Source organism: Silurus meridionalis, chromosome 7 (assembly GCF_014805685.1).
Source record: "Silurus meridionalis isolate SWU-2019-XX chromosome 7, ASM1480568v1, whole genome shotgun sequence".
In the NCBI taxonomy this organism is placed as follows: domain Eukaryota; kingdom Metazoa; phylum Chordata; class Actinopteri; order Siluriformes; family Siluridae; genus Silurus; species Silurus meridionalis.
Window position 1 is genome coordinate 25,346,078 of NC_060890.1, and position 19,684 is coordinate 25,365,761.

Sequence of the window (19,684 nt, forward strand, 5' to 3'; positions counted from 1 at the left end):
CTGAGTAGAGTCAGTGTAGAGACAGTGTTGAATCTGAGTAGAGTCAGTGTTGAATCTGAGTAGAGTCAGTGTAGAGTCAGTGTTGAATCTGAGTAGAGTCAGTGTTGAATCTGAGTAGAGTCAGGATGGAAGTGTGATCATTGTAATGGTCCTCCTGCAGGTGTGGATCAGTATAAATACGGGAAGAACAGAGTGGAAGCGGACGCTAAGAGGCTCCAGGCCAAAGAGGACGAGCTGATGAAGAAAAAGCAGGAGATTCGTAACCGTCTCACGCAGCTGAAGAAGGACAGGAGAGACCTGCGCATGGCCATCGAGAACACCAGCGGTGAGGAGCACGATCCCATCTCACAAATAAATCAAGGAATTAGGAATAAATGAGTTTATACTGTATACTAGAGAGGAGTGCAAAAGATTGTGCCCTCTCATGATCTCCAATAATGATGCTGGTGCAATCAGAGAAGATGCAGAGTTACTGATGATCTATCGGGAAAAATGGGCTTCAGCATGTCCACTATTATAACTGAGAAGATTCTGTAAAAGAGTTCAGTTTGGTTATAAATTCAGAAATAAAATGCAAAATAAAACTGATTGACACACCACTGGACCATTTCTGTTAGTTAAGGAGACGAGTTATGATTATTGATCTTTGTAGTTGTGGGGATTTTCATTTCATTTTCTTTATTTCCTCTACAAAAGTTCTTTCTTTTTTAGTTTTTTCCTTCTCTATGACCAGGTTTTCAGCATTTCTGGGGCTCATTTTTGATCATTTTTTGAAACTTTATTATTTATCATTAAAAATAAAAACAAAATACGAACAGGACGGAAAACAAACGTGATGGTAAACCGATGAAGGATCACGAGCGCCACCTAGTGGCACTAGAGTTTAATTTTAGCTTTTACATTGTGTGTGTGTGTGTGTGTGTGTGTGTGTGTGTGTGTGTGTGTGTGTGTGTTCTTGTGTTTAAGTTTAACCCTGATGATGAAGCCTGGGGGTGACTGTAGCATGGAAAAACTCCCTTAGATGTTATAAGGAAGAAGAAACCTTGAGAGGAACCAGACTTCTGAGCCCATCCTCATTTGTGTGTGTGTGTGTGTGTGTGTGTGTGTGTGTGTGTGTGTGTGTGTGTGTGTGTGTAAGCGCTCTCAGGCCTCGCTGGCAGAGCGGCTTAAGAAAGTGGAGGATGAGTGTAAGCTGAAAGAGGAGGAGCGAGTGAACTTGGAGCTGGAGCTGACCGAGGTGAAGGAGAGCCTGAAGAAGGCTTTGAGTGGAGGAGTCACTCTCGGACTGACCATTGAACCCAAAACCAGCAGCTCCAGTCCACAGGTGTGTAGTGGGTAAAGAGTCGAGATAATAAACCGGAACACTCTGTATAATTACTAATAATTGTTAATAATAATGTGTGTGTGTGTGTGTGTGTGTGTGTGTACAGTCTCCAGTGCTGGTCAGGCGTACAGTAGATAACTCTCCCATCTCCAGCTGTGACACCAGCGACACAGAGACCTGCTCACTGCCAGTCAACAGCGCCTCCTTACTGCGACGCCAAGTACCGCAGAAAAACCCTCCAGTACGCGGCCATGTGCTCAGGAAGGCCAAGGTCAGTTACTGTCTCTCAGACACACACACACACACACACACACACACACACACACACACACATCATGTAAAGTATGGCCAAAAAATAACTAACACACCTTAACTTTAATCAAACAAAGTAAACAGTTATTAATTAATATTTATACATATATTAATAAATTAATCCACTTATTTAACCAAAATTTAATCAAATTAATTTAGCAATATTATTATTATTATTATTATTATTATTATTATTATTATTATTATTATGAAAAGTACTAATTGTAAATGGAATCATCTGATTTCATTTGTAAATAAAACTTTTATTTTTATTTAATGCAGAAAAATAAATACATTAATAAACATTTAAATATACAAAAAAAATGTTAATGAAATTTTTAATATGCAGCGTGTTCTGGTTGTGTTCAGCTGCTTTTATTTGTATTTGTTTTACATTTTTGTTTATGAATACATTTGTTTTTATTAAATGTGTAGAACAAATTATAATCATTAAAATAAAAATGTCAGATTTAGAAATCATACCAGTGTTTACAGCGTCAAGGTGAGAATTTACTACAAGAATATCAAGTAATCCAAGTAAAAAAAAAACAACAGGTGGTTCCATGATAAATATCACTCCAGACGTCCGTCTGCTCTGTAAATAACACGTACAGAACTCAGACGTGTTCTACATATCGTCTTGTTGTACAGTGAAGTCGGTTCCACCTTCAGTGCAGACGGAACTGCATGGTGTTAAAGTGTGGGATGGGAGCCGTGTTGGTTCACTTTCACTTTTCAGGAATCTTCACTGGTCCAAAAAACATCTCCAAACCATTAATCTTCCACCTCCATGTGTGAGTGTGGGGGTGAGGGAGTCTGATCACATCTTCTCTCCTGTTCTCCATTTCACACAAGTTCTTCTGGTAGACACAAAAACGTCTCATTTGGACTTCACACAACTTTCATCAGCTCATTTTAAATATGTGTGTGTGTGTGTGTGTGTGTGTGTGTGTGTGTGTGTGTGTAAAATGTACTAATATATGGTTTATTTTTGTCTTACAGGAATGGGAGATGAAATCCGGCACGTAAACACTTTGTTTTTTTTCTTTGTTTTTTTTTTTTAATATTTTTGTTTTTGTTTTCTTTTTTGTATTTATTAAAAATGTGCATACAGAAGAGATCGAAGCGGAGTCTCCTGATGACGCAAAAACCCACCCGGCGCGTCCTGCAGTGAGTCTGGATGTCCCTGTCCTACACATTTGAGTCTTTTTGTTTTTTTCTGGATGGTCAGTGTGAGCTGCTCCTCGATCTGCTCGAATCCAGCGGCCGACGTTTTAAAGGAAAAAAAGACGAAGAAGAAGAAGAAGAAAAAAAAAAACACTTTGAAAGTATTTATTTGTAAATGTTGAAATGCAAGCCTTTCTCTATGTGTCTGTGTTTATATTTAAAGCTTGATGCAGCGTTTTATTTGGCCTCATGCCAGGTCTCCATTTTGTGTTTTAATTCTTTTGTTTGCTTTGCAATTTACGATTGAGTTTTTTTTTTTCTTTTTAAAACGACTTCTGATCATTAGGATGTTGACCATTTTGACCAAACATAACAGGAAAGTGAGGGAGGGCGGTTGAGGCACTTTCTCTGAAACAGCTTTGATGAAAGAAGTCAATAGCGATGTGGGCGTGACCACAAGCGTTGTCAGGCTCCGCCCTCCATTCACATACCGGTGCTTGGCCACGCCCACACCTTCAACCGAGCAGTATTTATCCTTCAGGACCCTTTCAGTGTTCAGTGATGTGATGAAAAGCAGTTACTGCTACAGGTCCAGTGTTGGTTTGTTTCCTGTATAGTTCACATTCATCTCGATGTTTAATAGGGTTGGAGCTCCATAGCAGTGGTTCCTCTTTACCAAACCGCGGAAAGTAGAATTTCATGGAACTGGCTTTGTGCACAAATGTGTCTTTACAAATGTGTGACTTTGGGCTAACAGTTTGGGGAAGAAGCACATATGGCTGGAACAGTCAGTTTCCCCAGAACACTGGAAACAAAGTCCCAATACTGGAGACTCCTTCCATTAAATCTTGTCTCGTAAAAAAACGCTAAACCGTTACCATAGAAGCGATAACGGAGTAAAAACCACAGATTTGCCGTTATAAAAAAAAATCTTCAGACCGATCAGAATCCAGAATTTCAAAAGCGTCTTGGTTAAACACCTGACGTCAAGCCGTGTATAGTATGTGAGGGGGCGGAGCTAATTCCAGGGCAGTAGAGAATAATTTACAGACACTTTAAAAAGTGACACACAGCACCTTTAATAAAAGCACGGCGTATTCGGGTTTTCCTTCGGCTCATGTGTCACTTTTCCAGACTACTGCCATCGCGCTCACACCCCGGGACATTCCTGTTATTATTATTATTATTATTATTATTATTATTATTATTTTTCACAAGCCGCAGGTTTCGTTCACTTTTACATTCTTTTTTTGATCAGTTGAAGTGAAGTGTATGTGACGACACGCCTCTGGGTTTCGTTGTTGTAGTTTGAATGTCAGTGCTGTGAGTCTGCGTCTGTGTGAAGAGGAGAAAAGTTTCATACTGTTACAAACAGACGAGTAGACGTCTGTCTCTCTCTGTCTCTTTTTCCCCTTCCTATGTCTCCTTTATGTCTGCCTCTGTCTCTTTTTTCTCTCTTTTGTTTCTTTCTTAATTTTCTCCCTCTCTATGTCTCTCTCTGTCCCTGTTGCTTCATGTCTCTCTCTGTCCCTGTTGCTCTATGTCTCTCTCTGTCCCTGTTGCTCCACGTCTCTCTGTCCCTGTTGCTCTATGTCTCTCTCTGTCCCTGTTGCTCTATGTCTCTCTCTCTGTCCCTGTTGCTCCACGTCTCTCTCTGTCCCTGTTGCTCCATGTCTCTCTCTGTCCCTGTTGCTGCATGTCTCTCTCTGTCCCTGTTGCTCCATGTCTCTCTCTCTGTCCCTGTTGCTCCATGTCTCTCTCTGTCCCTGTTGCTCCATGTCTCTCTCTCTGTCCCTGTTGCTCCATGTCTCTCTCTGTCCCTGTTGCTCCATGTCTCTCTCTGTCCCTGTTGCTCCATGTCTCTCTCTCTGTCCCTGTTGCTCCATGTCTCTCTCTGTCCCTGTTGCTCCATGTCTCTCTCTGTCCCTGTTGCTCCATGTCTCTCTCTGTCCCTGTTGCTCTATGTCTCTCTGTCTCTCTCTCTCTTGCTTTCTCTCGTTGTCTCTCTCCCAAACATTTAGAGACCGATGATGTCATAAATGTGAAAGGTAATAAGTATTGTTTATTTTTTAGAGGAAAGGGTCAGGGGTCAGGGGTACAGGGTTGAGAAGTGGGTGGGTTTTAGGGGATTAAAAAAAACAACTTAAAAAAGCGACTTTGTTTTTTGCACCTTAAAGACATTTTTTACTCTCGCTTTTTCTTAACTTTTTGTTTTTTACTCTCGTTTTTACTCTCACTGCACGCTGACTGTTGCTGCCTCGGCGACGTAAACGTTATACACACAAATAAAAACTGCAGTCAGAACTCATGTGTATGGGCTTTGTGTTTGCACCCCAACACACACACACACACACACACACACACACACACACACACACACACACACATCTATACCCTCACTTAACCACTATCCAATAATCACATGCAGCAACATATCCGTGTGTGTGTGTGTGTGTGTGTGTGTGTGTGTGTGTGTGTGTGTGTGTGTGTGTGTGTGGAGGGCCATCAGGGCCAGCAATTCCTTATCTGCTGGTCAAAACTTTATCAGGATCACTAACTTCTAATGAATCTATTTTTGTCCATGAAGATATATTTAATTATTCATAATAGTCTAATGTTGTGTATATCTGTGTATATTTGTATATATGTGTGTGTGTGTGTGTGTGTGCGTTACTGTAGTATTAGAACAGTTCTATACTGTGGAATGTCCAGTTACAGAGAGGCAGGTCAGTGGAATGTCACTCTGCTTTATTATCTAATTATATTGAGTAAATGAAGATCAGACAGAAGGGATTCCGTTGTGGGATTAATTATCCTTCATTCACACACAACTCCTTTGTGTGACGTCAAATAGTTTTGTAGACAATCAAGAAAAGGAGGACAGAAGAATTTCTGAAGGTTCTTTGGCGTTATTTTACCGTTTGTCCAGTAGAGGGCAGTGTTCTCATACAGATCCTGTACACGTGTCTAAATGTAGTGTGTGTGTGTGTGTGTGTGTGTGTGTGTGTGTGTGTGTGTGTGTGTGTGTGTGTGTGTGTGTGTGTGTGTGTGTGAGTGTGTTGTGTCTAAAAGGTCTGAGATATGAGACGAGGCTGTAACAGGAGCCTATTTCTGCTCGATTAATTTTATTATGCTGTGATTTGGCTGTTCCAAAGTTTGGAGTTTAATCAGGCAAGAATGATCCTGTGTGTTTGTGTGTGTGTGTGTGTGTGTGTGTGTGTGTGTGTGTGGATAAAACTCCTGTATGCCATATTACCATGACTGCTTTTTCTAACATCATGAGACACTAAAAACATTTAGACAAATAAATGGAAATAAAATAATTAATAAATAAAAATTAAGTTTAGTCAAATTGAAACATTCGACATTCATTTTTTTTGTTTGTTAACAATTAAATGACATTCTGAAAACTTGCATGAGATTTTTCTAGCAGCTCTCATCGAAAGAAAGGTGTATTATTAATAAATGTGTTCATTATTGTTTAAATAATAATCAAAATGTATTCATATTTATTTATTCATTATATACAAACTAAGCAATAAAAATTGAAACATCAAAAATTCAACATTAAATATTTATTCTTTAATAAACTAGTTGATATTTAAATGAAATAAAATAAAACAAAAAACGTGTATTGCACATTGTTATAAAAAAAAAGAATAAAAGGTGTAACAAAATGATTATATTGTATAATATTATATGCAATTAATTACAATAACAAAAAAATATTATTCAAAGAAATGTAAAGATGAAAGTATAAATAGGAAATTTAAATAAATATACATATTAAAGTGTTTATTAAGAGAAATGAGTGTGAACAGAAAAAGTCCGATTACAGTAATAGTTCTGAAAGTTATCACACATGTAACTATAATTATAATTATTATTGCATGTATATATTTACATAATTATATATTTATATATGTGTAGTATATGCTGTATAATGCGGGGTGTAGAAATAAAGAAAATGCTCTAAACTCCGACACACACGTTCGCCGTGTCACTCGGTATCTTCTGAACTTCACAAATAAACTTCAAACTGCATCTTGGATTTTTTTTTCCTTTTTTTTCTTTTTGCGATTTTCTCTTCCAAATCACAGCTCCTGTCTTTCAGCTGGTGTTTTTCCCAGGCCAACCTGTCCATCTGTCCCCTGGCCAAGCTTTCCATGGAACCGAAATGTCACAGACCTGCCAGCGTTTTTGTCTTTTCTGATTTCTGGAATATTCCAGAGCTTTTTTCATCCTGACGCGGGGTTCTGTGTGGAGGCGCAGCGGACATTTGCACCTTAAATCTTTTTGGATTCTGGATCTAAATCTCACCTCGCTCACACAGATCCGTGTACCCATCTGTGTAAGATCACAGCGCATCATCTCTCAGCTATTTTCCCTTCTTTTTATCAGATTTGGCATTTTTTTAAAAACTGCACATGTGCACTGTGTGGCCAAAAGTATTAGGACACCCGCTTTCTCCTGCTGTATGTGTTTTTCCCCGAAAAACTGTTACCACAAACTTCTTTGGAAGCAGGAGCAGGACATTTGTCGTTCACTTGAACCAGGAGAACCGAACCTGTTCCAGCATGACATTTGTGCACTAACCCAGCTCCATGAAGATACATGGGGTTGCAGTGGAAGATCTCCTGCTATAGAGCTTCAACCCTATTAAACAGGAATGAATGTGAACTCTGACTGCACCCCAGGAACCTCCTCACCTTCTCACCTACATCACTACTGGACTTTACCAACACCCCTGTAGATTAAAGAGCACCAATCTTCACAAAGTCTAGTGGAACATCTTCACAGAAGAGTGAAGATTATTATAACAGCAGAAGGAGAATAAATGTGGGATGTTCAAAAAGCAGCACAAAATCCTGTAACAGGAAGTTAGTAAAGTTTGCTGCAACAAGTCACCAGAGCAGCTTTGATGATCCAGAACGTTGACGTGGTGATTGTTCACCGCTCGTTCTTCAGAAATGCTTTCCCTCAGTTCAGCTCTCGCTCCAAATCTCACATCTTATATCGACTTAAAAACTGATTTCTTCTTCTTCCTCTTCTTCTTATTATTATTACTGGTTTTATTAACACACTTTTCTCTCTTAATCTTTTCTCTTATTCTTCTTGCTTCAACATTAATCTGATCTTAAAGCATGAGTTGAAATCACAACCACACCAAGCTGCCACTTCTGGGCCCCTGAGCAAGGCCCTCAACACTACAGCTGCTCAGACGTATGAATGAGATAAATGGAAGTCTCTCTGGATACGGGTCTGGATACGGGTCTGGATACGGGTCTGGATACGGGTCTGACAAACACTGTAAAAGCAGCCATCTGCAGTGTTTATCAGGTTCTGGCTGATTTATATGCACGGGTTCTCTGACTGTTTTTAGGTCCTGAAATCTGCAGAACAGAACAGACGTGAAGGATTTGTTTATTTCTTGTTGCATCTCAGTGCAGTTCATTTTTAAACTCTACAGGATTCTATACATTAAATATTACATACTGCTGCTTTAATCAGAACTGCTGAAGGATTTCTGACTGACCTTTTTACTTTTTTACTTTTTTACTTTTTTTTTTCCTTTATTTTTTTTTTCCTTTTGAATTTCTTTGAATTTTTACTTTGAGACAATTTTTTTCTTTTTTTTCTTTTTTGTGTCTGTCTGCCTCTTTCTTTCTTTCTTTCTTTCTGTCTTTCTTTCTTTCTTTCTTTCTTTCTTTCTTTCTTTCTTTCTTTCTTTTTCTTTCTTTATTTTTCTTTCTTATTTCATTACATCTCAAATATTCATGTGATCCAGAAATGTAGGGTAAAATTCATTCTTCCCTGGAGCAGGTGCATGAGCTCGTTGGGTTTCTCTCTCTCTCTCTCTCTCTCTCACTCTCTCTCTCTCTTCTCTCTCTCACTCTCTCTCTCTCTTCTCTCTCTCTCTCTCTCTCTCTCTCAAAATCTCTCTCTCTCTCTCTCTCAAAATCTCTTTCTCTCTCTCTCTCTCTTTCTCTCTCTCTCTCTCTCTCAATCTCTTTCTCTCTCTCTCTTTCTCTCTCTCTCTCTCAAAATCTCTTTCTCTATCTCTTTCTCTCATTCTCTCTCTCTCTCATTCTCTCTCTCTCTCTCTCTCTCTCTCTCTCTCAATCTTTCAGTCTCTTTCTCTCTCTCTCATTCTTTCTCTCTCTCTCTCTCTCTCAAAATCTCTCTCTCTCTCTCAATCTCTTTCTCTCATTCTCTCTCTCTCTCTCTCTCTCTCTCTCTCTCTCTCAATCTTTCAGTCTCTTTCTCTCTCTCTCTCATTCTCTCTCTCTCTCTCTCTAATGAGGCCTTGAGTGAGTGGCACATTTTTGGGTGTGAAAATGAAAGCAGTTTAATGGTGAATATTTTTTATAGAAATGACGAGATGACAATCGAGCAAATTAATATCCAAATATATTTAACAAAAACACTGTGTGTTTTATATGAAGAGTCTTCAGTCACTGTGTGTGTGTGTGTGTGTGTGTGTGTGTGTGTGTGTGTGTGTGTGTGTGTGTGTGTGTGTTAAATCCTTGTCTGTGACACACTGACACGCTGTTTGTTTGAAGGAGACGTAACTGGAACAAAATTTTGCCCTAGGCAGAGATTCATAAGACGTCCCTCTTTTTCTCTTTTCATCCCTCGTTCTTTTCGTCTCCTCTCGATACACTCATCTGCTTGAGTTTTTTTGTTCTGCTCCCACTTTTTCCATCTCTTTCAGTTTTCTGTATAAAATTTTGGCCTCTCTGCTTTACTGATTTGGACTCAGACCACGTGGTTGAAGGGTTTTATGTAATAAAAAAAAATCTGCGAGAGAAAAAGTGGAGACTTAAAGTGAAAATTAGTGAAAGTTTTGATATTTTATTATTTTGTGTACGACCCCAATTTCAAGTTTTGACGCTGTGTAAAATATAAATAAATACAGAATGCAATAATTTGCAAATCTCATAAACCCGTATTTTATCTGCAATAGAACATAGAAAACCTAGTAAATGTTTAAACTGAGAACATGTAACATTTGTAGGAGGAAAAACAAGTTTAGTTTGAAATTGATGGCTGAAACACGTCACAAAAAAATTTGGGACAGAGGCAACAAACAAGGAAGAGCTGGAAGAACATTTTGCAGCTAATTAGTTTACAAAAAAAAATTCTAATAATAATTTAGGACAGGCATGTTTACCATGGTTTAGCATCTTTATCTTCTTTTGACAACAGTCTGTGAATGCCTGGGGAACTGAGGAGGCCAGTTCCTGAAGTTTTGGGAGAGGAATGTTGTCCCATATGTGTCTGATACAGGATTCTAGTTGGTCAACAGTCCTGGGTCTTTTTAATGATGAGCCAAATGTTTTCAGACCTTCCCCAAAAAAAGAGTTTTTCTGGATTGGAGCATATGTTGCTCTATATCCTGTATATACCATTCATTGATGGAGACTTTCCAAACCATCAGAGTGCTGATAACAAGCTGGAAGATCCCTCTCCTCTTTAGCCCGGAGAACATGGTGCCCATGGTTGGCAAAAATAATTTAGAATTTTTTATTTGTCTGACCACAGAATAGTTTAATTGTTAAAAGAGGTATAGTAATACAATTAAAAGAAGCACAATCTCCACAAGCAAACTTCAAAATCTAGTGAAACATCTTCCCAGTAGAGTTATTGAGGTTATTATAAGAGCAAATGGGGACTAAATGTGTAATTGGATGTTCAAAAATAAGCACATAGCAATCTTACGGTCAGTTTTCCACAAACCAATACACCATATACTGTATTTTTCAGACTATAAGCCGCTACTTTTTAATAATGAAGCGGCTTATTTATGATTTTTTTTTCTGGGTTTTTCCCGGTTTCACAAACTTTAAGCCAAAAAAACTGAACCCCATAACATAAGAACAATGAAATTGCTGAACGGAAACGAAAAACGCCCCTCACCTGTGTTCTGAGCTGCACGGCATCGGGAAAAAAACGTTTTTTTTAAACGCACGTCGATGCCAAAAGATAAACTCCCGAGAAAAATAGTTGTGAAAGGAAGGAGGAAGACAGTGAACAATGACTTTCTTGGTCGGCTACTGTTTAGATACAAGCCGTTGTAGCGCGTTAAGTCTGGGTGAAGGGAGAGCTCGCTTCTGGCATGCTATTCCCAAAATTCCGCTCTGCTCCTACAGGAAGGACCGTGTGTGACGTGTCTTTCGTTAAACCCTGTGTAAAGTACATTAGTGTAGACAGGCTTATAGACAGGTGCGGCTTATTTATGTTAAAAATAAAAATCTTTGTAAAATTCAGTGGGTGCGGCTTATATATGGGTGCGCTTTAATAGTCCGGAAATTACGGTAATGTATTCTTAATATATATGAGATGGTATCAAAAGGTTTTGAGATGAATGGTGTAACTGGTGCGCTCCGACATTTGAGATTGAGCTCAACCCTCAAAAAACCATTCGGCAACTCGTGCATGATGATCGACGGAGAACAATCCACATGATCTCACTTCCGTACTGTACTCAGATTTGCAGACTTTGCCCTCTTCTTGAAGAGGGAGATCCTGTTCCCCATTTTGACACCGTTGAGAAGATCAGAAGGAGCTTGACATGCTTTGAAAAGAAGACTTCCAGGACACATTAAAGAAAAACTCAGGGGGCGCTGTATTGCTGTGCTGGGGGACTTTTTTGAAGGCAAGTCTCGAAACTTTTTGATGCCACCTCGTACATGAGATTGACTGTACAGGAAGACCACAGATCTTCTGTTTGACCACAATATCAGTTATCACTATGACTACTGGACATGTCCTGCTGCCTGACGCAATCCTCATCCGCTATAGAAAGCATACGAGGAGGGCATACAAGTGCATGTTTGAGCAAACATCAGCGTTGACTCCTTTCCAGAATTCACAAAGTACTGTAAGGAAAAACAGAGAAGTCACAGAGGCTTGGGGATGAATTCCTGCACAGGTCAGCTTCAAACAAGAAGACTTTCGCTGAGGGAAAAACACAAACCAGTTGCATTCATGAAGTTGTAACATAATTTCATCTAATGCTTTACTGCATTCTCGGATACTCAGAAATATACATCGGAATATCAGATTATACAAAAACATTCCTGGAAATATTTATAGCTTTATTGTGGAGTAATGTAAAAATCAAAACAAATGTATTAAAAATGGGAACATTATAATTGATATAAAGAATTAAACGATAACAAACTTTGCATGAACACACATGAGCAAGTTTACACATGTTCAAATTTACATATTTATTCAAACACTTTATAACCAAACATTTGTGGACACGACCATAAGATTAGTATGTGCCTCTTTTCAAGCATCCAATTCCACATCTAGTCTCCGTTTGCTTGTATAATAACCTCCACTCTTCTGAATGTTCCACTAGATTTTGGAGTGAGTTTGTGGAGATTTGTGGAGCTTGAGGTCAGAGCTTCTATTGATGGAGATCTTCCACTTCAATCCATATAAAGCAGAACTTTCTCACAGAACAACCTCCACGATCCGAACCAGTCTGGGTTCAAAGCGGCACATTCCACAGAGACGGCCCTATTGGCTGTTTCTGAGAAACTACATGCTGCTCGGTCAGCCAAGCTGTCATCTGTACTTATCTTTCTGGACCTTTCAGCAGCATTTGACACAGTCAACCACAAGACACTTTTGTCAACCCTCAAGAGCCTTGGTATCTGCGGAACAGCATGGGAATGGTTTGCTTCCTACCTGGAAGGTCGCTCATACCAGGTAACATGGAGGGGATCCACATCTGCCCCATGCAGACTCACCACTGGTGTCCCACAAGGCTCGGTACTTGGTCCCCTCCTTTTCTCCCTCTATACCCACTCCATTGGTGAAGTCATATCCTCACATGGGTTTTCTTATCACTGCTATGCAGATGACACTCAACTCATCTTTTCTTTCCCTCCATCAGATACCACAGCTTCCGCTCGGATCTCAGCATGCTTGTCAGACATATCTTTATGGATGAGGGCTCACCAACTTAAACTCAACCCCAGCAAAACAGAACTGCTGGTCATCCCAGGTGATTCATCTCCAGGTCAAGATCTACAAATAACACTTCATGACTCTCTGCTCTCCCCTTCAGCCACTGCTCGTAACCTTGGGGTAACTATGGACAATGAACTGTCTTTTTTCCCACATATCGCTAATGTTGCTCGTTCTTGTCGATTTCTTCTCTATAACATCCGAAGGATTCGACCATTTCTGTCCATACAGGCTGCCCAGTTGCTTGTTCAGTCTCTTGTCATTTCAAGACTGGACTACTGCAACTCTCTGCTGGCAGGTCTTCCCCTGAACGCTATTCGTCCACTGCAAATGATCCAAAACGCAGCTGCACGACTTGTGTTCAATCAGCCCAAGTTTTCCCACACCACCCCACTGCTGCGCTCCTTCACTGGCTTCCAGTAGCTGCACGTATCAGATTCAAAACACTGATGCTTGCCTACAAGGCCAAAATGGACCAGCACCATCTTACCTCAGTGACCTCATCACATCTCGCACTGCACCACGCTGTCTGAGATCCTTCAGCACTGCTCGACTGGTACCACCTTCTCTCAGAATGAGAGGTAAGTACAATTCAAGGCTCTTCTCTGTTCTGGCACCAAAGTGGTGGAATGAACTTCCCCTAGATGTCCGTACAGCAGAGTCCCTGATTATCTTTAAGCGACGACTGAAGACCTACCTCTTCCTGAAATACCTAAATTAGCACTTTCCAAGTTTGTAGAATTCGAGTTATATTTATATTGAGTTTGTATTCTTGCGTACCAGTGTAGATTTATTCACTACTAGAGATTTAAAGCACGTTTGTACGTCGCTCTGGATAAGGGCGTCTGATAAATGCCGCAAATGTAAATGTAAATGTAAACTTTAAGTAGCTTTGTGCACAGGGTTGTGCATAGTCATGCTGGAACAGGTTTTGAGTCTTCTACTTGAAGTTAAAGGAAAAACTCCTGCTACAGCATCCAAAGACGTCCGATACAATTGTGTGCCTCCAACTCTGTGGTAACAGTTTGGGGAAGAAGCACATCGGCGTGGAAAAAAGTAAAAAGTGAAAGTAATTTGTTTCTCCTCTTCGTTTGTTAAACACGTCTGGATGATGAAATGATTAATAACTGTTAGATTTTTTACTCACAAAACTAGTTTAATAAATTAAATTAGCATCTACGCTACCTAGTTAACCCACAGCTCATTAGCATATAATGAGTACTAAATATATAAACCTGTGCAGATTTATTTGATTGGTTGTTTGATTATTATTGCTTATAGTTATATTAATTATGTTCACTTTACTGCTTCCAAAATGATGCCAGTAAAATCTGTAATTATTTTATCTGGTTAGAAAAACTTCGCTCAGAAAGCGTCAGTCAGCTGATTATGACTAATTTGCATATTCATGACTTTGACACAGTCATTTACATATCAAATACTTTTTCGTGTGTTTTAGCAGAGCAGATGGTGAAGAAATCGTGACTAATTGGTTGGATAGTAAGAAAATGTTATTATTGATTGTTTAGTGGGAAGATCATTGGTGGGAGGAATGGTGATCAGTGATTGGTAGAACAAATGGTAATTATTGATTGACTAGTGGGAAGAATGGTGATCTGTGATTGATTGCTGGAAGAAATGCTGATTAGTAATTATTGTAAAATTGTTAATTATCATTGATTGGATAGTTGGAAGAATGGTAATCATTAATTAATTGGTGGGATGATTGGTGATCACTGATTGGTTGGTGGAAAAAAATAGTGAAAAGTGATTGCTGGAAAAATGGCAAAAATTGATTGGTTGGTGTAAAAATGATCTTTGACTGGTTGTTGGAAAAAAGGTGACCATTGATTGGTTGGTGGGAAGAACTGGTGATCAGTGATTGATTGCTGGAAAAATAGTGATCATTGATTAATTGGTGGGAGGAATGGTTATCAGTGATTAATTAGAGGGAAGAAATGCTGATGAGTGACTGTTTGGTGGAAAGAATGATGATGATCAGTTAATGGTTGCTGGATAAAATAGTGATCAGTGATCAATTGCAGTTATTAAATTCCATTGTGACTGAACATGACCCTAAATTCAGCCTAAATTTTGATTCTCATTAGAAGATGTTATTTAAAAAAGAAATGAATAAACTGGGCTGAAATGAAAGTCACTGTATATTTATTGGCGTCTGTACAGTCTGTGTAACTTGGAGTTAGATTCTGTGCAGTAGAGAGCATTGAAAACAGTAGATACGCTGTCAGACATCCGTATTCGGCATATTAGACACGCCCCTTTTTCATGCCAGGGGCATGCACAGTAGCAGATTAATCTAATTATGTAATTAGGTAGATTAGATAGATTGAGAACTCTTGGTTAACCTGTGCTCCATACTTTATAATATAGACAGACAAGATAGTGAAGCGCCGCGTTCATGGAGTGATCTGTAATGTAGCGCACAGCCTGTCCTGCGTATCACTAATATCAGCATGTAAATGTTTCTGTGCAAACAGCATGATGGAAAAAGTGGGATGTGTTTTTTTCTATACATGTGGCTCGAATTACGACGCAATCCCCAACAAACTGTAAAACAATCTGGCATCATCTAAACAACGATATGGTTCTGATGGTGTTTACACCCAAAACTTAAAATACTAAGCTACATGATGTAATGAATGAACCTGTCAGCTCCACTTTTAGTTTAAAACTCTGGGTTTTGCGCCAGAACAAGCTACATTTTCTGGATTGATGCCAGCAACAAATGGAGCTAATTATTTCTGGATGTAGTCCAATTCTAATTTATATTTCATGGTCAGAATTGATTGTTCCTGCTGTGATGTTACTGACCTTTGAAGTGAGGTTCCTTTCAGGGCGTGTGATGTATCGTTGAAGACGGGGCTCTTGATTCGATCCATGAGATTGAATAAGAGTTTAATCAAATGCACGTTTCCTTTTTTCTTCATGGGTCTACACATATACATATAAAGTGCAGCAGGCTGTTAGGTGAAAGACACAAAATAGAGCTACTTACAGAACACAGAGCTACATCACGCAACATAGAGCTACATACAGAACACAGAGCTACATACACAACACAGAGCTACATACACAACATAGAGCTACACACACAACACAGAGCTACATACACAACATAGAGCTACATACAGAACACAGAGCTACATCACACAACATAGAGCTACATACAGAACACAGAGCTACATACAGAACACTGTGCTACATACAGAACACAGAGCTACATCACACAAGATGAGCTACATACAGAACACAGAGCTACATACAGAACACAGAGCTACATACAAAACACAGAGCTACATCACACAACATAGAGCTACATACAGAACACAGAGCTACATCACACAACACAGAGCTACATCACAACAAAGAGCTACATACAGAACACAGAGCTACATCACACAACACAGAGCTACATACAACACAGAGCTACATACAAAACACAGAGCTACATCACACAACATAGAGCTACATCACAGAACACAGAGCTACATCACACAACACAGAGCTACTTACAGAACACAGAGCTACATCACACAACACAGAGCTACATAACAGAACACAGAGCTACATACACAACACAGAGCTACAAAACACAACACAGAGCTACATACACAACACAGAGCTACATCACACACAGAGCTACATACACAACACAGAGCAACATCACACAACACAGAGCTACATACAGAACACAGAGCTACATAACACAACACAGAGCTACATACACAACACAGAGCTACATAACAGAACACAGAGCTACATACACACAGAGCTACATAACACAACACAGAGCTACATACAGAACACAGAGCAACATCACACAACACAGAGCTACATACAGAACACAGAGCTACATAACACAACACAGAGCTACAGAACACAGAGCTACATCACACACAGAGCTACATACAGAACACAGAGCTACATCACACAACACAGAGCTACATCACACAACACAGAGCTACATACAGAACACAGAGCTACATTACAAAACATAGACCTACATCACACAACACAGAGCTACATCCAGAACACATAGCTACATCACACAACACAGAGCTACATACAGAACACAGAGCTACATCACACAACATAGAGCTACATACAGAACACAGAGCTACATACAGAACACAGAGCTACATCACACAACATAGAGCTACATCACACAACACAGAGCTACATACAGAACACAGAGCAACATCACACAACACAGAACTACAAACAGAACACAGAGTAACATCACACAACATAGAGCTACATACAGAACACAGAGCTACCTCACAAAACATAGAGCTACATCACACAACACAGAGCTACATACAGAACACAGAGCAACATCACACAACATAGAGCTACATCACACAACACAGAGCTACATCACACAACACAGAGCTACAAACAGAACACAGAGCTACATCACACAACACAAAGCTACATACAGAACACAGAGCTACATCACACAACATAGAGCTACATCACACAACACAGAGCTACATAGCAGAACACAGAGCTCCATACAGAACACAGAGCTACATCACACAACATAGAGCTACATACAGAACACAGAGCTACATCACACAACATAGAGCTACATACAGAACACAGAGCTACATACAGAACACAATGGCCTTGTTTAAGGGCCCAAGAGTAGCAGCTTAGTGATACTGAGGCTTGAACTCATGACCTTCTGATTAGAAACCCAGAGTCTTAACCACTTAGCAAATACAGTAAATTAAATGTAAAAATGGCACACTTGAAGTCAGAAAACGTTTTGTGTTTTTTTATGATCTCCAGCAGTAGAGGTCTGCAATAATAATTATTATAATTCCAGTATAATTATTATTTATTGTTATTAAATAAAAAGTTATTTAAATGCCAGCAGACCATCAAGAACAAACTAATTGACCATCAAACTGCAAAAATGTTAAATATGGCATATACTTTATACATTCCAAGATCCAAGGCTTGTCCAAGGCTCACAGGTTTTCATATCAGGACACACGTTTCACACGTCAGTGCTGGGTACAGCTTTTTCCGAAAACGTTCCGATGCACAGTGACGGCATGCACAAGATCGCACCTACTGGAATGCGAACAGTTTGGCAGGTCGTGGCGAAGCCAAAATTCGGAAGGATCAAACTGTCTGTGTGAGATCCTGCACTTGACGGGTATGAGCTGTGCTTTCAGGTGGGCAGGTTCTTGGGTCCATGCCCAGGCAGGAAGTCAGAAAAGTTCAGAAACAAAAGCTGCACTATGAAGGCTTTCTGGCATGCAGAACTCAAACGGAGGAGAAAGCTTCTGAGACGTCTGTCTAACATTGTGTTCCTGCTGATGTTGATAAGACCTGGTGATGAAGGTGGACACATCAATAGTCCAGAAGCCTGGGACAAGATCTTCACTCCATTAATAGACTTGTTTGAGTCTTTGTAAAGCTGCTTAACTAGATAACTAAGTCACTAGTTTAGTCTAGTCTCATTAACTAAGTTTCCTGATTATGCTGTACACATAAGATTGCAAAATTCCAGAAATTTTCAAGACTGGAAATGTTCCATGTAAATTAATGGGAATTATTGGGAAAAAACTGGGAATTTACAAAATTTTAAATGCACTGTACTTTCCTCCATTACATAACACATAATTTCTTGGTGGTTAATCATCAAGATGGGCAAGCCAAAAAATGCCCATATTGATGAGTTTTCACTTTCAATATTACATACATTTATGTTATGAAACTTCATCTTGCTGTGTGTAAACTATTGTGCAACAATTAAATAAAAAAATATTTTTTTAACTCTGTAATGCACGTTACCTTATAACCAAGCTAAATCTTTAAATTTTTGTTTGTATATAATACAATATAGTTTATAATCTTCTTTTTCTTCTTCTTTCAACTGCTCCCATTAGGGGTCTCCACAGCGGATCATCTGTCTCCATTCCCCCCTGTCCTCTACATCTGTCTCTTTCAAACCAACTACCTGCATGTCTTCCCTCACCACATCCATAAACCTCCTCCTTGGCCTCCATCTTTTGCTCCTTCCTGATGGCTCCATCCTCAGCATTCTCCTACCGATATACCACATGTTCTCCTCTGCACAAGTCCAAACCATCTCAATTGTCCCTAAAACATCCTACATGCGCTGTCCCTCTTATAAACTAATTTCTAATCCTGTCCATCATCGTTATTCCCAATTAAAATCTCATAACTTCCCTACATTTCCAATTAAATCCCTTAAATTCACATAAATTCCTTGTAGGTTTACAACTTGGAATATGAACATTGTCCCAAAGCAGCATTACAGAGATAAACAGTAAAATATGTTTTTATAACATTTGTTTAATCCCTTACAAATGTATTCCTAATCTGTAATCCATTGGCGACTGTGGCGAAGAAAAACTCCCTGAGACATCATGATAAATAAAACATTAAGAAATACCAGACTCCAAACCCGAACCCTTCATTTTCACAAAATGTCCATTCATTACAGTTCCATTATTGTTGAGGTGCTGTTCAGTGATAGGTGCTGAAATGCAGAACTGTTAATGCAAACCGGTGGTCCTGATCCATTGTAGTAAACTGTTGATATTAATCATAGTCCAAATCCATCCTCAAAGTTTTTGACTTGCTCAGTATCTTCATGAATCTTCGGGCTGTTGATGTGGAACCATCCTCGCACAGAGTGTCTCCAATTGAAGCGAACTCGATCCAGAGGAAGGGCGTCAGGATGAATCAGGCAGATCGGAGAAGAAAGGGACAGGAACACTGGTCAGTGGTAGCTCAGAAGTATGTCTAACTCGACAGAGAGAAAGAGTAGAGAGGCAACAGGGAAAAAGAAATGGATTGTTTAGCATTCTGATTGTTTTATAAATGTTTAAA

General features: G+C 39.4%; 1 protein-coding gene across 10 annotated transcripts in view; it reads left to right on the top strand.

Annotated features, from left to right (window-relative positions):
* Positions 1–3,053, top strand: part of afap1 (actin filament associated protein 1) — a 76,673-nt gene extending 73,620 nt beyond the window's left edge. For all 10 annotated transcript variants that reach the window (XM_046853431.1, XM_046853435.1, XM_046853430.1 and 7 more), the window contains 4 exons: positions 161–325; positions 1,134–1,324; positions 1,431–1,595; positions 2,639–3,053. In XM_046853431.1, the coding sequence (XP_046709387.1) occupies positions 161–325; positions 1,134–1,324; positions 1,431–1,595; positions 2,639–2,665 (548 nt within the window). In that variant the 3' untranslated portion in view covers positions 2,666–3,053. The remainder of the gene's footprint in view (positions 1–160; positions 326–1,133; positions 1,325–1,430; positions 1,596–2,638) is intronic.
* Positions 3,054–19,684: the final 16,631 nt, after the last annotated feature.